At 39.1% G+C, this 21,256-nt stretch overlaps 1 protein-coding gene across 1 annotated transcript; it reads left to right on the top strand.

The window, feature by feature from the left end:
- Nucleotides 1-1,937: 1,937 nt before the first annotated feature.
- On the top strand, nt 1,938-12,783 carry LOC121524188 (homeodomain-interacting protein kinase 1-like). Its single transcript, XM_041809464.1, has 6 exons — nt 1,938-1,947; nt 2,105-2,277; nt 2,504-2,697; nt 3,838-4,017; nt 4,115-4,238; nt 12,595-12,783. The coding sequence occupies exons 1-6, from the start codon at nt 1,938-1,940 to the stop codon at nt 12,781-12,783; spliced, it is 870 nt and encodes a 289-aa protein (XP_041665398.1).
- The last annotated feature ends 8,473 nt before the right edge of the window (nt 12,784-21,256 follow it).

Here is a 21,256-nt window from a genome sequence, read left to right as displayed (position 1 = left end):
TCATGCTCACACAGACATATGACATCATCCATCAGTGACGGGGCGGAGACTGGCAGCGTGAGCCTGGCATTACACACAAACACAGCGGGGTAGCTCGGCTCCTCTCCCTCCATAAGCTCTCTGTCAGACAGCTCAGCCTGGCATCACTCTCTCCCACCACGATGAGATGAGCATTAGCCTGACCTCGTTCTCACGGAGACCAAGTCACTCTGCAAGAACACTGTGTGGTGCTTTCTGTGAGGGCTGGCATGTCTGGCCTTTCTTAAAAGCTCATCACTCCCCTCTCCTCCTCTCTCGAACATGTACGGTAAAAATAAACTGACATGAAAAGGACAGACTCTCCACCCACAAATCCTGACCTCTCTGCTGTCTTCAGCTCAAGTCTGCTTCTAACTGGTTATCTGTAAAGGCAGCATCTGAGGGAGGACGGCCCCCATACATGTTTCATTTCATCAATATTCTCTCTGCACATTCAGGAGTCAGTGAGTTCACTGTTAGCCTATATTCTGCAGGAATGTTTATTCACACACTTTAAGCACAGTGAACTATCAGGATTTGACGTGTAATGTCTTTAATTATATTATTATGTTATGCATAAACATATTCTAAGCCTTAAAACAGCCTCACAGTGCCTAGCAAATTGATGTTTTACCCTTTCATTGGTTTTATAACTCAGTCAAGGTCAATATAGTTAGGCTTTTTTGACAAAAAAACTCTTTAATGTCAAAGTCAACACAGATTTCTAGAATGTCAATTAAATGAAATTATTTAATGTCAAATAAATGACTGCATATTCACTCACTTTAAGATGACTGACCTGATTCAACAGAGGTCCAGCCAACTGATGCTAGCAGTCTCACAATTAGTGAAATGGGGATCACCTGAGTGCAGTGATTTTGTCTCAAGTGAGTGCAGAATAAAGACACCTGTGTCAAACACACCATCCCCACTGTGAAGCACAGTGGCTGCAGCATCATGCTGTGGCGATGCTTCTTGGCATCCGGCCCTGGAAAGCTTGCAAAGGTAGAGGAATGAATGTGGCAAAATATGGGAAAATCATGGAGGACAATCTTGTTTCATTTGCAAGAGAACTACAGCTTAGGGGAAGATTTATTTTACCAGCAAGACAATGACCAAAAGCATAAAGCAAAATGGAAAAATGATTTAAAGACAACAAGGTAAATGTTCTGGAGTGGCGACATCAACACCGAGACCTCAATCCAATCAAGAATTTGTGACTGGACTTGAAAAGGGCTGTTCTCCATGCAACCTAAGAGAGCTTGATCAGTTTTGCAGCAAAGAATAGAGTAAAATTGCAGTGTCCAGAAAAAAAAGCAAAAAAAACCTTTGTGAATCTCAGATTTTGATAATTCAACATTGCTATTCAAATCAGAACCAAGGAATAATCTCATTTAAATGAAGCACACTGACCATAAATTAAAAAAGGAGTCAATCATATGAATGAGCTGAGATTAAGTTAGGGAAATTATGAAATATAGAAATATTGAAATGATCTGAATGATTTAATTGTCACAAATATACAAAAAAGAAGACAGGGAGGGGCAAAATACTGTTTCACAGTGCTGTATGCATGATGTAATGCATTTCTCCACAGTATGAGGAACAGAAGGTCTCATAATTTAATATGCTATTTAAATTAAAACATTGTTTTCTTCTGGATGTGGCCGTGGTTATTGTTTGTGTGTTTTTAGAAATGGAATGGAATGGAACAGAATCATCAGCAGAACTGTTGTGGTATTGTGATGCCGTCACAGAACGGAACGTTTAAAGTTAAAGTAGTTTGAAGGCTTGAGATGAGTTCATTTTCAACACTGACAGAGACTGAGCAGACTTTTGAGAGCACGATAACAAACTGTTTTGAACGTTTTCTTTCAAAGATTCTTTATCAACACTGAGAACTCACTTGTTTTACAAACATGCCGAAAGGTGAGACTCAACAGCGTTCAATAATATAATTATTGTAACAGCAGAAAATAACAGAAATAAGAGAATGTAAACATTACTTTAAAAACAGATTTCTGTAATGTAACAGCTAGAAATATATACATGTCCTCTCAATAATCACAATTTTTATCCTCCATAGAACTAAAACTAGGTCATTTCCTCTATGGAAAATCAATTTATTCGATCCTGGAGTTCATTGGCGAGGGATGCTTCGGCAAAGTGGCCAAGTGCAGAAATATGGCGACAAAGAAGTTTGTGGCCATAAAGATCCTGAAGCAGCACTTAGACTTATGCCTGGATACCAAGAGAGAGGTAGATTGTTTTTGACTCCTTGGCTTAAAAAACTCAAACTCTTTTTGAATCTTGAATTAAAATATTAATCTGGACTTGTAAGTAAAATGTGGCTGATAGTTATTTAAGCCTAAAAAGTGGAGAAATAAACTATGTTTGATTTCCATTGTTTTGACTCTGATTAAATGTGATGTTAAGAAGATCGACAGAACAATAAACTGACATCTTGTTCCTCGTTTCTCCCGAGATGAAAATGTTAGAGGTCATCTCTGCACTTGATACTGACCGCAGTAATGTGGTGAAGTTTTTCGAGTGCTTTGAGGAAAATGACCAGACTTGTCTAGCATTTGAAATGCTGGACAAGAGTCTCTATGACCTGATGAAGGCCAATCGTTTTAAACCGATGTCTCTTCAAGAGATTCGGCCCATTGCACAGCAGGTATGTACTACAGTAAGACAATTTATGTCTAATTCTGGGTTCTGGTTTAGTTCAGCTTTTAAATGCACAAGCCAAATCCCCCCAAATAGTTAGGTCAGTGTGAAAATTGTAAAACAAAGCTTAACTGAACAAATTGTTGTTGGCAGCAATGCTTTTTTAAAAAGTAGGGACAGGGCAACAAAAGGCTAGAAAAGTAAGGGATACTAATGAAAAACAGATGGAAGAGCATTTTGCAACTAATTAGGTTACCTGGAAAAATGTCAGAGACATAACTGGGTATAAAAGGAGCCTTTTACAGAGGTAGTTTCTCTGAGAAGTGGATGGGTGCACTGACTAAACTGCTGAGTAATGTCAGACTTTATAGCTAAGTAAACTGAGACAACAGGAAAAACAAAATATACACAAAAACTGTACTACAGTAGCCTAAATATGGTCGAAGAGGAAAATTGGCAGGAAAAGATGTGAAGAGGGGTTATAGAGTGGCATAAATGAGAGAAACAGTTGGAATAATGGGTCAAAAAGTGGCACAAATGGAGAACCTTAGAGTTGTGATTCATTAAAAATATTAATGCCTGTTTGATCAGTGGCATTGGGATTGGTCTCCTGGCTAACAGTTAGGAGACCAGCACCAATGTTATTGATCACACATGCACTTATACTGATAGTAAGTCACAACTGGAGAATTGGTTAAGTTGGTTTTTCAGAAGCCCAACCAATGTCATGGGCAGGCCTGCCTGTCAACACAGCTGTCTTTGGCAGGCTAAAGCTAATTTAAAATAGACTGAGGCAAAATTGAAAACTGTTCTGTGGTCAGATGGATCTAAAACTAAAATTCTTTCTGGAACCCACAGAAAAAAAGAAGAGGAGATGATATTGGCCCTGTCCCTATTTTTTTGGGAATGGTAAAATTTCTCAGATTGAACATCTGATGCGTTGTTTATGTTCTTTTGTGAATAAAATATTGGTTTTAGAGATTTGTAAGTTTTTTCATTCTGATTTAATTTACATTTTACACACTGCCCCAACTTTTTTGGAACTTGGGTTCTATATAGTTCTAGTAGCAGTCAGAAAATACGGTCCTTTGTAAATATTAGAAAGGATGAATCACTGAAAACAACCTTAAAAACATGTCTCCCTGTTTGTTTGGTGGCTTTGAATGCCCTGAAGGGTGTTGGTGTTATTCATGGTGATATAAAACCTGATAACATCATGTTGGTTGATCATCAGAACCAACCCTTCAAAATTAAATTAATCGATTTTGGCCAAGCTGTGAAGGTTACCGAAGCTATGCCGTGGGAGACCATACAGCCAATCGGATACAGGTTTGTTATCACATAGACATGTCACACAGCTCGTCTTTTGGTTTTCAAAGCTCTTCAGCATATTTCATCCTCTTGATCTCTTGTCTCTCCTCCTCAGAGCTCCAGAAGTCGTCCTGGGCCTGCCATTTGATGAGGCTATAGACGTCTGGGGGGTTGCCTGTGTGTTAGCCTTCATGTACCTCAGAAACAACCTGTTTCCGATACACTGCGAATATCAGATGGTATGTTGTCAACCTTACATGTAGTGATCATCAACAAAAGTCAGTATCAACAAAAGTCAGTAAAGTCATTCTAAAATATATTTTCTAACCATTGATACTGAACTTAAACACTAATTCAAGATTTGGGAACCAAAAGTAAGAAATTATACATTTGTCTAGAAATATGCGGATTTCCATTGCAACAAGTAAAGCTGGATGGACATTGGCAGTTAAAATACCAGCAGGATGAAGGCTAACTTTGGAAAAATGTTACAAACTGTACTGAAACCAATGGAACCACTTGGTTGGAAACAGATCATGCATGTGTTGTCAGATTTCACTCCTCCAGACATTAGCCAACTGGCCAAGAATCCATACATTACTTCCATTAGGCTTGTGAAGTATTTCCTTGAAATGACACTACTTTGAGACTTGGAAGAAGCTCAAGACCATGTTTTTGTTTTAACATAACTGACTGGACCTACAGCAAGCAACACAAAACATTAGCATGATAGTGGTTCTATATATTTAATGCTGTAAAAAAGTATTTGCCACCTTCCTGATTTCGTATTTATTTTATTTATTGTATATTTGTCACTCTTAAATGTTCCAGACCTTCAAACAAATTTTTATATTAGACAAAAATAACCAAAATAAAAAAAGTCAAAACAAAGTCATGACAAAGTCTTTGCCCCCTAAAACTAATGGCTGGCTGCAGGGATGTAGCACTGGGGGGAAAGGGGTACTGATTACCCAGGCCCACAGTAGGTTGGGGCCCTTAAGAAGCCTGCAATGAAACGTGTTTTTATTTATTGTGCCTTAGCATTAGGTGTCATTATTGAATCAAAAAAGACTAAATGAATCGGTCAACAGACTGAAATTAGTATCTAATAGAGTAAAATACAATACTGGGGGCCCCTGCTCCTCCCTTAAAAATGTCCAAATGGTGAGGCCCAGTGCTGCAGAGTAATACAAGTAAATTTAGTAAAAATACTGCTCATACATGGGGAAATTATGGTTCAAAAATACATTAAAATGCAGAGATGTTTTTAAAAACGAGGCAACATTTGCTGCTTGGCCAGTAAGTTCAGGGGGGCCCTGTGTAATATTCTTTCTGGGGGCTTTAAATCCCTAGCTATGCCCCTGACTGGCTGGGTCATCCTTGGCAGCAAAAACTGCAAGCAAGGGCTTGTGATTTTTTTGTAACCTTCTGAATGAGTTGTCAGTACGTTCTTGCACTTATTTTGGTAGGCCAGCCATTCCTGGGAAGGTTCAACACTGTTCAAAGTTTTTTCTACTTGTGGATAATGTCTCTCATGGTGTTTGACTGGAGTCTCAAAGCCTTAGAAATGGCTATAATAGAAGTAAATAAAAGAAGAGCAACAAACTGAAAGCTTTTCATGGAAGAAAATATGTTTCCTAGACAATGTCTGTAAAACTTTCTTAAAAGATTTTATTGCAAACTGCTTTTGCAGTTCAGAGGATTTCAACAAGGGTTCCTCTTTACAGGAATGTATGTTGCCTCATCACTTACAGACAGCTTTATGCCACTTACTTAAATTAACAACATGAAATCACTGCCTCGTCTAAGAACTGAGAGCTAAGAACAGCTACACCACTCCTCTCACATGCAGACATCTGGCTCATATGAGTGGATGTTGGTACGATTATATTAGGATAATACTGATCCCTCAGATTGGGATTATGATTATCTCTCACGAGCCCACAAACAGAGCGTATGTCCATTTCATTATCTCTGCTTCCCTGTAAGACCTGTTCCAAGTAAGGGCAGTGAAGTAACATAAGAAAATGTTTTATTACCTCTCCACAAAGCCAGTTATAATGACAAGAAATCAATAAGGAGCATCAGACTTAGAATAGAGATAATTTCATTAAGAGGGGATAAAGAGTCAGATTTACAGCTGTCCATTAACATCCCGCCCATTCTGCTGCCATCTGTGGATCATCTTTGCTGGTCTTTTTTCAATCCCCCTGTGGTTTCCCCTCTCTTCCTCCGCCTTCCTCTAGTCCTTCTCAACCTTTTGTTTTCCTCCCCTCCTCTCTGTCCCGGGGCTGACATCACTGTCCCAAAGGAGCCTGTGATGGTAACAAGCCCTGATTCAGCACTGAGCAGTCCCACATAAGTCCCCACCCTGCATCGCTCCTTATCTTTAGTAGGGCTGGGAAAAAGATCAGGTTTTAAAGATAAATCTTTGCATTTTTAAATGAGATTTAGGATAATACTTCCTGTTTTTTTTCCCATTCATTTTAAAAACAGGAAGTAGTAGTACTCAGTGCTTAGAAAAGGATTGTTTACAATCAGAACCATAACAAGTTATACTGACCACAAGATTTGAAATGGTTAGTCTAAATGAGGAATTATCATATTAGTTCTATTTTTAGTAAACATTAAATGAAATTTATAGCAGGGGCACACTACAGAAATGGTTGGACGTCCTGCATAAGATCACACATCTTTGTCATGATTATACCAAGTACACCTCTGTAAAAAAAAACATAAGGAATGTTTATGTTTAGGAATGTGAATGGTGGATTTGTAAAATAATATGAGATGGTTTTTAATGCTTTATTGTTGGATGGCAGAAATGATCCCTGCTCACTGACAAACTAAAGTGTCACTGATCTCAGAGGGTACACTCTTGACACCAAACAGCTGGTATAATCCTCTACTCGTCATTCTCTGAATCATCCCACTTTTCAAAACACCAAGTCAACCATATTTTACAGAACGCTTTACACGTACTAGAAGACTGGTGTAAGATTTAAGTTATTTCAAACCTTCATATAAACTATAAACATAAGAAAAGGTTATTTTTGAACCTATGGATAGGTGGTGCAATGCATAGCTGTTCCTGTCAATAAGTATAAACCACTGGTGGACTCAGAGGGGGGCAGAGGAGCATCACCTCCTCTGGTGCTCTAATGTTTGAAAAAATAGTGATAGTGCCCTGTAGTGTGCCCATATGGGTGATAATTATGATAAAAGGCCCTCTCAGGTGCCCTTTGGAAAATGAACACATTGATGTGCCTTCTTTGGTGCCTCTATAGAAGATGAACATCATAACGTGCCTTCTTAGGTGGCTAGATTTAACAAAGCACCATCTTCAGTGACCTACTAGTAAGCAACAATTTACAAAGTTCCCACTTTAGTGCCCTCAAAGTTGTCAAAATTTGATAAAGTTCCCTCTGGGATCCCCTCTAAACAATCCTTGACAAAGTGCCTCTTTAGGAGCCCCTCTTATTGGACAAAATTTAAAAAGGGGCATCCATGGTGCCCTCAAAGTAGGCCAAATTCAATAAAGTGCCCCTTAGGGTACCCTCAAAGTCAACAAAATTTGACAAAGTGCCCTTTAGGATCCCCTCTTATCAGACAAAATTTGACAAGGGCCTTCTATGGTGCCTTCAGAGTAGTCAAAACTTGACAAAATGCCTTTTGGGATCCCCTCTAGATAATCCTTGACAACGTGCCCTCTTCAGTGCTCTCAAAATAGTCACATTTTACAAATTGCCCTCTTTGGCTCCCTCAAAGTGGGCAGGAAATGACAAAGTACCCTCTAGAATCCCCCTCTCATCAGACACAATTTGACAAAGTGCTCTCTTTGGTGCCCTTTAAGTTAGCAAAATTTGACAAACCCTCTTATGTGCTTTCATAACTTTTTATTTCTCTTTTGTATCATTTGGACAGTTTAGATACTGTAAGTTTTCATAACTTCTGATAATAAAAAGTGAGAGACTGCTCAAATATTGGGTGTCTAGGACTTCTATTTGTTACCATGTCTTCAATATTATTATATTTTAACTAGAACTATTTTAAAGTTTAAAATTCATGTACTAACCATTTTTTTATTTCTAGGCACAGAGAGATCAAGATACACATCAGGTATCACCTTTTAGCTAAAAAAGAAATGTAAAGATATATTATGGTCTCTATCACCCAGCCCTAATTCATACTGCACATACTTATCCTCCTCACCCTCCTCTTCCCTCTCTCAGTAATACCCTGCCCCTCCAGCCTCGGGCAGGTTAAGACTGCTCTCACTGTGCTGAAAACAAGCTCTCCCAAGAGGGCACACTTTCTTTTTTTCACCACAGGCTGTGCCTGGGATGGGTACAGTAGACTACAGGGAAACATCAGGGCAACACTGAAATGAAATATTCATCCTGAGCATAAATATGGAGGAGGACATCAAAGGATAACCGTCTACATTTCACCTTATTTCAGACTACGCTGCTTCCCATTTTCAAGTATTCATGTCTCACTTGCAGCAAAGACATGTCAACCAAAGGGGGAAACTGGAAGCTAAGAGGCCCACTGGCTTGACTTGAATTTTGAAAAATAGAGGTTAAAAGCAGATCTAAAATGGGAATTGATCCTACTGACTGTCAAATAAGAGATTATTTCTGGAACATCATGGACTTTTCTCTTGAGGAGATAAAAAAATACTTGGAAGGAATACCTTTAGTCGATTTAATTCAAGGTTATTTTTATTCATTTATTTTTCACAAATTGATAGTTATTTTGTTATATACATTTCTTTTTATGTACATGTTGACATTGGGCAGATGGAAGTGAAAGTGTGACTTTCAGCCCATGTGGACTTGACTTAGATGAGACTTTGTTTTACTTGCTTCTATACAGAAATATCAACGTGTAAAGTATGAATTAACATCCAGCTATAAAGTATTGTTTGCTTCATATTGCCAAGCCTTACCCTATACAGTGTGCCCATGAAGACATGAACTAATCTGACCAAAATAGCTTCTTGAACCAGGCTGTAAACTTGATAATTGCTACTGTAAAAATTGATATTTTGATATGGAGTATGTATGGGACTTGTGGCTTTTGCAGCCAGCCTCTAGTGGGCACCGCAGGAACTGCAGTCAAATTGGGTCTATTTTTCAACACCCCAGGCTGCAGCTTAACTCGGTAGAGGGCCTTTTAGCTCTAGCCACAGGTATCATGCCTATTCACTCTCACAGTATTTTCTTAAACCTTATATAAACATTTTTTATTTTGTAACATAAAGATAAATGATATTGCAATTTGGGTCTATTCTCCTGGTAATACCATATGTCATACTCTAAACATGAGTTCAACCTAATCTTAAAGTAGCTGCATGAAATCAGCTCACAGCAGCGTGTAATCACAGACTTACCTCCAATTTCACTGTACGCCGCCTGTGCCGCAAAGCACACTGCAAAGCAAATTGCTCCCTCTCTAGTCAATCTTTGCAATTTGCAACTTAAGAGTTGTATCAGTAGCAAAAGGAGTAATTCCCCCCAGCAAATCGCACCCTGGGAACCCCTTTGACATCAGCGTGGTGGGCTTGGAGGTGGGGCTGGCTTGCTTTGGCCCTGCTCATGGGTGTGGTCATTTGAGCGCTGCTGGAGCGGCTTGGCTCAAATGGTGATGGAAAAGTAGCTTTTGGCTCAGTAGCCGAACGTTGTAGTGGAAAAGCCTCAACGGTGTGCTCCATCCACCCCTGCCCTCACTTGGACAGCAAAAGGTGCATTTTATTTACTGGATGAATACTGCTTTCAGCAGACTCCAAACAGTAATCAGTGTAGTGCACATTTTGTACATGGAAAGTTAAGAATCCTTGAAATGTCAGCATAAAATAGCATTATGATAGCAAAGGCTCATTTTCTTCAGAGCTACTGAATGGGCTAAAGCTAGAAAATGTTATTATTATGGTTTTTACTGGGAACTTTCAACCAAATGGGGTGTTTAAAACAGAACAAGTACTTGAAAATGCCTCTTTTTTTGTAGTTTGATGAGCATATTTGGAAGACCAAGGCTCATGTATGCTTTAAGATGTCTCCCTATGTACAGGAATACCTAATGTGGCTGGTTTAACCCTCTGACTAGCTATCAAAAGTTAGTTAGGACTTGTTAGAATTTCTATTCACTTCTGAAAAAGCTTAATGAGTTTCAGTCAAAGAATGAGTAGGTAATTCTATTAACTCTAAATCAGAAGAAACAGGTGGAAATGGTTTGAAACAAGAAATAGCTATTAAGAGGACAGGAAATTTTGCATCTAGAAAAATGCTAAGTAAACTCCTCATACAATTGATTACATAAGTTTCAAACTGCAGACAATGGCATTATTCTTCCCATTTTTGCCACAGGACCTCCTTGACCCCACTCTAACCTACTGGACTCTGACAAACAATGACGCCCCTGGCTCCAGCTCCAAGGGAAACTTATCACTTGTTAAGATGGTTTTCTGCTGTTGGGCTGTATTACCTTAATGCATGTAAAAGTGTCCAAGCTCTGAGTGAAAAATACTGGAGACTGGAGAGTAAACAATCAATTATTGTCTGCTAGTTTCTTATTCAGTCTTAAATGTCTACTCTGAAAAACTGCTGATGCAGCAAAGCCAACAAAGAGCCATTATGCTGTATGCAGCTATCATGCATTATTTATCCAGTCATTTGAAGACAATATCACCACTGCTGCTTGCTTTGTCCCTGGTTGATGTTTCTCTGATGTTGTTGCACAAACTACTGTACAGGGACATGAACTGTTGTTCTGTTATCCTCTGTGGGGCCGCCGTCTCCTCGTCTCTCTCACTGTCCACTGTTAGAGTGAGCGTGAGGCCCGGCTGTCTGTCCATATTAAGGAGAGACACTAAAACAGGACTACTGTGTGCAGGCTGAGCTGACAGGACTAAGGGAGGCAGAGGGCAAGGTGGTGGGCCCGGGTGGGGCTGCAGGGAGAAACGACACGACTGATAATGAGACAAAAGGATTCCTTAATAGGGATGTTTTATGCAACCTGAAGGAGAGCTTAGACAAGTGTAATGGCTTTGACCAATAAACCTTAAAATACACAAGATAAATATCAGGTTGGAGTGCAGAAAGTGCAGAAGGCTTCCACTGAGTAGCTGCTAACTGGCTTTACTGTCATCTTCTTTGCCTGTTGTGACAGTCTTGTTTTCTTTTTGACAGTTTAACTGTACTTGTATCCACACTTAAGCAGACCAAACAATGCCAACCATGAAAAACACCTATTTCATTACTGTTGGTGCTGAAGGTGAATCTGATGCTCATGTAAAGGGCTGTGATTGAATGACAGGAGTCACCTGATCGATATAATCAGTGTTTAGTGGGCTATTGGCTGAGTCAGAGCTGATCTAAAATCAGTAAAGTGTTGTTCAAGGATTACAGAGATGTAAAGAAGTGTCGATATGCAGGACAAGGGCCAACCCACTGGGGACAAACCAATGTGGTTTGAAGCTGCAGCTCTTCCCAGCTAATATGGGATGGTGTGCAACCCCAGCTGAAACATCCCTTTAAGGTCTTTGAGGCCCATTTAAACATCCACTTGCATTCAAGGGGATTCCCTGAGGAAGAGCTGGGGAGAAGGATGTTTATGTTGACTTGCTTAAGATGGCCACACAGTAGAGGATTTTCAAATATTAAACGGTTTTAAAAAGTGTGGGAGACCACAGACATGAGAATAATGGTGGGGCTACTAATGCTAGATTTTGGTTTTTGTTAAAATATTAATGACTATTTCATAAATATTAATATAAATGAACACAATTATTTATCAAGATTAATAAATAACAGGGCAGCACCTTAAAGACAGGGAATTACAAACAAAAAGAAGTAAATCTGTCTCAGAGTTCCAACTAGAATATTAATATTGTCAATATCTAATACTTTTTGTTTTCTAAATAAATGTGTGTGAAATTGAACACAGAACCTCAAAACCAGCAGCTATTACAGTGTGTTTGCACAATAATCACAGCCAACTTGTCTATAAATTTATAATTTATAACAACAAATAACTATCATAATACTAAACTACAACAAGCAAAGCGTGGTGAATGTGTGAGAGGGTGAGAGAGGCCAGATAGTGCAAAGAGAAAGAAAGAGACGTTAGCTTGCAGCAACAAACCTAACCACACAGAAACCCAGTGGCTGGACTTTGATTTAATGGCAGTCACACTAGGGTTTGTGTAGGTGAAGGCACCATAGTGGATATAAATAGACACAGCAAAGTCAACCATAAGTCGAGACAACAAGTCAACAAATGATGCTGTTAACAAATGTGCATGAAATACACCCTATAGCTATTTCTGCCCAGGCAAAGCATCTTACATGTGATCACAGCATTTGATTAGAGCATGTTGTCCAATAAGATCCAGGAGTGAGCAGAGGTGAGTCCATTAATGTTTCTTCAATTGGTTGGGTGCGTCACAAGAAAGTGAAGTCTGTGGCAGCAAGGAATCTACTTTAGGATGAGAGCAGGGCTGGTATCATTCTTCTGGATACTGGTGGGCTTTTCTGTAGCACTCCTGCCAGGATGCGGTCAAAGGAAGGAAGAAAACTCTTTTTAATCGACCAGGCGATAGCAAACTTTCAGGTGAAGCTGGGAGCACGAAGCAACACAGTGGACGGCAGCTGCAATGGCAATGGAAGGGACTTGGGAGAAAAGGTCATGGAGGACCTGTGCCACATCATAAGAACCCCTGTGGTTTTCACTCAGTCTCCTCCATTGAAGAAGGAAAATGTGCCTTTTTCACATTTGGTGTGAAGTGCTGCAATGGCTTCAGGAAAGATGTGTCCCTCTGGTGTTTACAGTCCTCTGCTCCTCTGTTTAACTCCAGTACTGTACCCAGGCTTCCAAATTGACATGCGGTCTTTGTTTCCCAGATGGCAGATACTAACAACAGTTTTAAATGATTTTTCATCTGATAATCCTCTGAGCACATGCACTAGATGTTCAGCCACACACACCCTGTTTGAAGTTATGGTTTTAAAGTGAAGATTCCCCACACACAAGATCTGGTAGAACTTTGAGTGATCAATTTTACCTTCAGAAGGAAAAGAAACACAAAGGACAACTGAAATCCTTGGCTGGCTGTCCTGGTGTGCTTTACAGTTGCTCCAAAAATCAATAAACAAGGGAAAATAAGGGGGCAAATTCTGGCTTAGACGCAGTAAAAGCTTCATGTTAAAGTTAGTAACATCGGGTTGGAAACACTGCTTGCTTTCACTGGTTGTTGCTGGTATTCCGCCCCAGGTAGACCAATCTGGAATCAATCTGATATCATAGCAGATAAAAAAAATCGTGTGGCCACCACACCCTTGAGGATTAGTTGTAGAAACAGCTGCTTGTTGTGAACCTTGACCCGGGACATGCCTTCCCAATTATCAGAGGGGGCAATACTGGCTTAAAGTTTGGCTAGACTGGAGAGTGCCAGTTATCCCAGAAGGATAACTGCTAAAATCATAAACAACTAACTGGGAATGGGAAGACCCAAACAACGTGTTAACAAGCCACAACCAATAAGCTCCTGTTGTAAGAGCACAAAGGAAAAGAGAAACTAAACCACTGTTGCTATACAGCTGACTAGACAGTTAAACTCTCCGGGAGACTGTGGACTCTCCTTAATTAAAACACAAAGGCTACCAGACTGATATCATAAGAAAAACTAAAAAGCTTTGAACTACAAACTAAAGGCAACTGGAAAATCTCTGATAATTTACTAAGATAAGATAAGCAAACTTTCCGATTCAAGAGCCCCACAAGGAAGCACAGAGAGATGCTCTCACTGTCTCTGATGGTGAGATAGTGAGTCAGCACAGACAAATGCAACACAGTAGTAGATGTAAAATTACCTCAAATGACCCCTATCAGAATCAATCAGCTATACAAAAACCTGACACTGATTCACATTCAGTGTGATCTTCTTCATTGGCAGCTCACTGCCAGCAGTAAAATCAGCATCTGTGGACAAAGGTCTTAATCCTGCGTGGGTTTAGAGATGGCTCCTAAGGATGTTATTGATCAGCAAGACTCTTGATCTGTAGAGTGAAGTTTTTTTTGGCAGTAGGGTCAGGTGTCTTTGAAATAAGAGATTTACGGTTATTTCTGGTTTCTGACAAAGCATTCTACTTTAAGAATAAGTTCTATGTCAGCACGGATCCTTTTTTAATGCTGTCAGATGTATATATTACAATCTGTTTCATGTTGGTGGCAAACAAAAGCACTTTAAGAGGACTCACTTTGATCTGGTGCACTTAGCCCAAAGAGCCATTGTAGCCCCTCAAAAAGGACCATGACTATAGTAGCGGGATTGCACATCCTAAACATTCATCTTAATATGAGGCCCCAGGCACTGACTTGCCTCGTGGCATATGCATATAAAGCATAAAAAATACACCAACATGCCTCGTGTTTTTTTCTTGAATTCTATTTTCCTATTCACCAACTGATGGTCTTGACAAAGAGCACAATCCCAATAAAAGGTCAACGATGTTTTCATAAATTAGATTTGGGTTTATATTTCCTATCTTCATCCAGATGAGGATCACAGTTTCCCCCTTGTTTTGACAACACAACATATTCCTCCAGTAGACTGTGCACGTGATGATACGTCACACAGTCATACTCATTTAAGCACACACACATGCAGAACAAATGGGGGGTGGGGGCAGAGATGCTGAAACCACTTCTAGACAGCCCGCAGCCTCCCAGAGCAGCTGAGTTGGTGATTATGTAACGCGCAGTTACATAAAACTTATCGCTACACTTGAACGTGACTGCCCTATGGATTTAGCATCATGCTAACCGACAACAGACTGGATCGTCTTGCATGAAATATTAAATAAAAGGGCTGATGTGTTCCTTGTGAATCACTGTGAGATTACTCAGAGGGTTAAACTCCCTGCTGTATGTCATCACTTTTCATTATCAACTGCTTTTGTCAATGTTTTTCTTAATCAGTGCTTTCCATACCAGAACCTCAATGGGATATGTGTAATTACTTTGTTCTGGCTACCTGCACACTCATGCAACATCCTTCTCTGCCCTTGGGACCAATACTTCGCCTGCCAGGCTTCCTATCTGGACAATTACTGCCCTAAATGACCATTTATGAAAGAATCTTCCCTCCAAAATCCCTGATCTGGTTTCTATTGGATCCTCAGTGTTCATGATGGGGGAAAGCGGGGAGGTGGCCCACTCTGTGTTTGTGTGGACTGAAAATGGGTCAGCTCCAGCCACAGCACAGTAGCAGCATGGCTGAGTGCTTCTGAAAGGAGGGTCCCGCTCCTGGGCTGTGTAAGGAGGAATGCTTCCTGTGGATCAGCTGCTGACATCTGAGTGTGTGACACAGTGGCAGCCCTGTTGGAGGTGCACAGATTAATAATAACCCCTCCGTGTTTCCCAACATGGAACCACTTGTCCCTTTTTCATCATAAAGCTCTAAAAACCTGCATGCAGTTAACCCTGTGCATGGTGTCGGACAACATCCATGGCACAACATTTCAAATAGTGACAGCAAAGCAGGCAAAGCAGAAGTGACGCTTATACAATAAGGAACACCGAAAATTTCAAATGAAAAATAGATGCTGGATAACAAATGAGTTACTTACTGGCAGACAAAGAGAGCAAATTTGAGCACTTACCTCAAGTTAAACAGAAACAAATGAGTGATTAACTGCTAAATATCCAGGGAAATAAAAATTAACTAACCTGCACTTAGCCAGGGAGCAAATGAGTAACTGCTAGTGTACCATAACCCTGCAAAGCAGATGGATTCGCCCGTTTCCGTGTTTCTCACTGGCGAATCCATCTCGCAAAGCTTCCATCTGAAACGTTTGTGCCCGGTTAGAAAGTGACAGGACCAATCAGCGTCATGGGGCATTACTTTTGGGTGCAGTGGAGTCATGATGTAAGCAAGCAGCAACAAGAGGCCGGTGCAATTATGGCGGAAGAGATAAACATGGATGTTGCTAAAGCACCAGTTTTATCAGAACTTGATGACATTTCTTTGTTTAAAGAAGAACAAAGAACAGCATTGAGTTGTTTTCTTTTCAAAAACCATAAAGGTTGTGTATTGGCATGTCCATAGCCTCCATGGTTCAAGTTATGCAGCCCTCTATGGAGTTTACTGCTTGGTAGCAAAGAAGCTACGTCACATGTTTTGTTGCTCTGATTAGCCCATAAAGATGTGACAGACAGAATGTTCATCCAATCCCCCGCCAAGTAATTTTTAAAAACTGGTTTGTGCCCCTAATTTTGTCCCTTATACAAGGAAAAATCACCATAAAAACATAAAAACAATATAGGAGTCATGTCCTGGCATCATCAGCACCCCTAGCCATGGAACCTACCGTCAAGACCTCTCAGATCACTTTCTCTTCTGCCATTGTTGTTGACAAAGCTTGTCTTGTAGGTCCCACTCCTTCTTGATTTTGATTGGCCAGTGAAGGAGGAGTGACATTTACAAGTGTGGCGCTGTGGCAAAAGTTGAACAGGGAGAAATGAGAGTGGTGAAAAAGCAGCAGATGCTGAGGCTGTTTCAGAAAATGCTGGACTACACTGACTTTGCATCAGAAATGAGGTCTACCAGTAAAAACAATGGCTGCTGTGAACACTGGCCCCAACTAATCATCAAGTGTTAGAAAGTCAAAAAAAAGATCACCAAATCCTTAGTTTCTCCTTTTCTTGTGCCCTTTTGTAATGTGGAATATCACAGCAGTCTTTCCCTGGTTAATTAGCAGTTAGTTACTCATTTTTTACCCAGTATCCATGCCAATTTTTATATACCTTATTGTAAAATATTACCAGAGTATGTCAGCTGAACCTGACAATTGTAAGAATCAAGGAGCAAGCAGATTTTGGTCAAACTGCTCAGTTTCTTTCATCGTGGAAAACTAAAAAAAAATGCAAATGTACAATCAAGAACCCATTTTTCCTAAATCAAAGCAATGACCTGAATACTACTCCTTTTTATATCTTGGCCACAAGGCTGAATGTATAAGATAATCTGCCACACACAAACAAAAAAATTAAACCTCGATTCCCTAGGCGCAGACGAAACACTCCCAAGATCCTAATCCTCGCCCACACACACATCTGCAGATCTTGGCTGGTGCTGCCACTGGACTATTCGGACAGACAGCAAGCTTGTGCCTCCCCCCGGCCCTCCCCATCTCTGTGTATCTCCCTCTCATCTGCCCGTCTTTGTCCTGTGAAGCCCCACAGATCCAGGGAGTGAGGGAGACTGATGCTGGCAGGCCGAGAACACCATCTGCTCCTCTTAACTAAGACGAGGCGGCTTGGCCTCAGTCGACGGGGAGTGAACAGAAATGGCCCTCGACAGGCTCCTAGTGATCAATAGAAATGCCACGTCATGGGCAAACTATACTCTACCTGGTGCTATTTTAAATGATAGCAATGTTAAAAAAGATAACGGTGAACCTCATGGACTGAAAATTAAGCTAATGGAAGGGACTGCAGTACTTCAGATGGCCACTTGAGACTGCCTCCCAAAGTGAAACAATCCCCACAGTCATTTAAACTTCCAAACTTAAAAGGGATAGTTTTTTAAATGTCAAGATTCAGACTACATTTCTTTACTTTATCTCTTAAAATGAGAAACAACAATGAAAATCCAGACAGATATCAGACCATACTTCCTATAAATAACCCGTCAGCTATTATAAGATTGAAAGCTAACATTCAGCATTCAGCCACTTCTCTGTTAATATATCTATTGGATAATCATAGAAAGTCTTGCCAGTGATGCCGGGCCATGTCAGCTGTCCTCATACACCAAAGAATTTGTTTTTACAAAATTAGATAAACCTGATTATTCATTAGCCTACAATCTACCTTGCTAGACCAGCATTATATAATTCATTTGTCGTTAACACTAACTTGTTATTTGATGTTAATGATTGTTGGATAACATGACAGAATAGCAACAATGGTAATAACGTCATGCTAACGTTACAAGCATATAGCGATCTGAATATCTTTTTCTGGATCTATGTGTTCTTGGAAGAGTTCTAGTGGCAGCCAATTTTTGCCACTAAAAACAGAAAAACATGTAACTTAGGAAATGTTGAAAAAAACACAAACTGGAATTTACATTTAGACAAGATTGAAAATAAAGATTTAAAAGTCACATTTTTTTAGAGATTAGAACGTTAAAATCATGAGATATTCAAAATTATGAGATAAAACATCTAAATCACGAGACATAAAGTCATAATCATGAGACTGTGAATATTGTTGGAAAAAAATTTGAAATCATGAGGTGGTGATATTAATTTTTGGGTTTGGTCTGATTTTATTTTCTCTTTATGTGTTGCCTCTTGGCAAACCTATCCGTAATCACAAAGTCTCCTGTCACTGCTATGCAGATGACACACAGATAGACCTGCCCCTGAGACCTGAGGACCCTAGAAGCCCAGCTGCTGTCAAAGACTGTCTAAATGATATCAACTGCTGGATGGCTCAAAATTTCATTCAACCCAACCACTACAAATACAGAATAATACTTTTAACACCCAAAACTCCATCCACCTCATACAGTCCATTGTTAATTTCGTCAACTAAAACTATGACTAAAACTATTCATCAACGGCTTTTATTTCCATGACAAAAACTAGACTAAGACTAACAAAAATAGATCTGTGATGACTAAAACTGACAAAAACTAAGCTTAGTTTTCATCAAGATCATCTAGATGACTATAACTAGACTAAAATGTAATGTAGTTTTCGTTGGACATTCAGAAATCCGTTATATTTCTCCACTTTAGGTAAATCTGTCAAAAAACAATACATCTGTATCTCTTCTGCCTCTAAGCTGTAAAATGCAGGGACCACAGGTTTGGCAGGGTGCAGAGAACACACTACCATGACTTGGTACCAGATTTAGCTCCCCCCCCCCCCCAAAAAAAATGCTTGGACTAAAAGTAAAGACTAAAATGTGAGGACTTTTATTAACTAAAACTAGACTAAAACTGCAAAAGACAGAAATTACTAAAATGTGACTAAAACTAAAATGCATTTCATTTAAAGACTAAAACTTAGACTAAAATTTTAAATTGCCATAATTAACACTGCTACAGTCCAGTCCAGTCCAGTACAGCCAGAAACCATGGACTTTTTTTTTTACTCTGGCTTCACCTTTACAGCAAAAATCAACAAAGTTGTCCTGTCATTTTTTTTCACATCAGAATCATTGACATAATCAATGTCTTCCTCATGTCTGATGAAGAGCAATTCTGCTTGAAACGTCACATTGGTGCAATAAATAATTATATTTTTGGAGCCCTGCACTGTGTGAGATATCTTTCAGTTCTTCATAAGAAGAAACAAAACTTACCGGGTCAGACCTTGAAATACTAATCAATGCCCCCATTTTCTCCAGACTAGATTAATGCAACTCATTTCTTCCTGGAATAAATCAAAATCCACTTTCTCTCCTCAGGGTCAAAATGCAGCAGCTAGGCCTTTACTTGTTTTAACAGATGACATCTCATCATCCCAGTTTTAGCTTCCCATTAGTTTTAGAAGTGATTTTAAAATTGTACTTATTACTTTTAAAGCATTAAAGGGTCTGGCTGCAAGCTACATTTCTTAGTTAGTGACTACCTATGAGCCAGCCAGCAGTCATAGAGATTTCAGGTGGGGGGTGTCCAGGTCGTTCCAAAGTGGAGACTTAAATCTGAATGCAATAGGGGAACCTCAACTTTGGAACAGCCTGTCTGAGGAGAAAATGCATGTCAGATTAGTGATATCTTTCAAATCACTTCCTAAAAGTCATTTTTGTAGACTTACTTTTATGTGATGTTGTCTTTGTCTTCATATTGATCTTGTTGTGTCTTTATTCATCTCTATGCCTCTTTATCTCCCTTCTATTATTGTTATAATTATTACTATTACTAATATAACTATGTATATTTTTGAATTATTGAATTATTTGAACATCTTTCACTCTTGGTATTGTTTCAGTTTCTTATCAACCATTATTTTCATGTTTTAGTTGGCTAATCTTACTGGTTTTCTCTTTCATCCTTTTGATGCTTTGTGGTTTTGTAGTTGGGTTCCTTTATTGGCTGGGTACTCTTGTTTTTATGTCTTAGGATGTCTTAGTTCTTGGGATGTTTTAGTACTAATGACGTCTGGGTAAGTGTAATGTTCGGCTTTAATATGAAGTTTCGGCTTTGGTTTTGTTTGAGTTCTCTTACCTTCAGGGCTCTTTTGCTGTTGTTTGGTAATCTGATGCTGTTTTGTTGTCTTTATGCTTTATTTAGGTTCTGCTGCTTTCTCTTTCTGCATGTTGAAGCACTTTGTAAACCTTTGTTTTCAAAAGTGGGATACAAATAAAGTTATTTTATTTTTATGATATAAAACATCTAAATTAAGACAATAAATGTCAAATTATGAGATATTCCTTCATAATTAGAAGACACAAAATCAAATTATGAAGTAAAGTTGATATTGAGATGGTATTTCTTACTTAGGAGATAAAAACCAAAGGTATGAGATATTTAGTCATGATTCTGAGATTTTAAAAAAAAAGTGTAAATTATGAGATATTTCTTCATAATTTAGAAGACACAAAAAAATCAAATTATGAAATAAAGTTGATATTGAGATGGTATGTCTTACTTAGGAGATAAACGCCAAAGAGACAGTCATGATTCTGAGATTTAAAAAAAATCTCAATTAAGAGATCAGAAATTTAAATTGTTAGCATGTAAGTCAGAATTTTGCAGGAAAAAAAAATCAAAATTATGAGATACACAGTCATAACTAAGATTGAAAGTGTAAATATAAATTTCAAAAAGTCATTATTTCAGGAGAAACAGCCATTATTAAATATTAATTTAGATTTATGCGACTGCTTTTTTTCTCTAAATTATTTGTTATGTTTTGATTTACAAATGATTATGTAAATCAGATTAGTACACAAATGTATAAATAATCACCACTTTAGTTTGGCTTAAGCTGCAGAAACAGGCTTCCATACATATTAGTGTGTTTGTTTACCTCTTATCTGAAAAGATCAGCCTGTTAATATTAGCTGTCATCATAAGTATCTGTTGCTAATGTCCTCATATCCCAACTGCACATAGCTGCAGGCCAGATGTTTCCTCAGCTATTTGGAGTCAGTTTGCATTTCACATGTTCCATGCACACCATTGCACTAACATCTGCCCTCCATAAAACTGCACTCACATGTTGACCGCTGCACAGGC

This window comes from Cheilinus undulatus, linkage group 16 (assembly GCF_018320785.1).
Source record: "Cheilinus undulatus linkage group 16, ASM1832078v1, whole genome shotgun sequence".
NCBI classification, from domain to species: domain Eukaryota; kingdom Metazoa; phylum Chordata; class Actinopteri; order Labriformes; family Labridae; genus Cheilinus; species Cheilinus undulatus.
This window is presented reverse-complemented; position numbering and strand designations above follow the sequence as displayed.

What these genes read in the sequence shown, in the direction of transcription:
- LOC121524188 (XM_041809464.1), top strand. An exon ending in CGGCCCATTGCACAGCAGGT is followed by an intron (nt 2,698 to 3,837) that starts ATGTACTACAGT and finishes TCTCCCTGTTTG; the next exon opens with TTTGGTGGCTTTGAATGCCC. An exon ending in TACACTGCGAATATCAGATG is followed by an intron (nt 4,239 to 12,594) that starts GTATGTTGTCAA and finishes TTAATCGACCAG; the next exon opens with GCGATAGCAAACTTTCAGGT.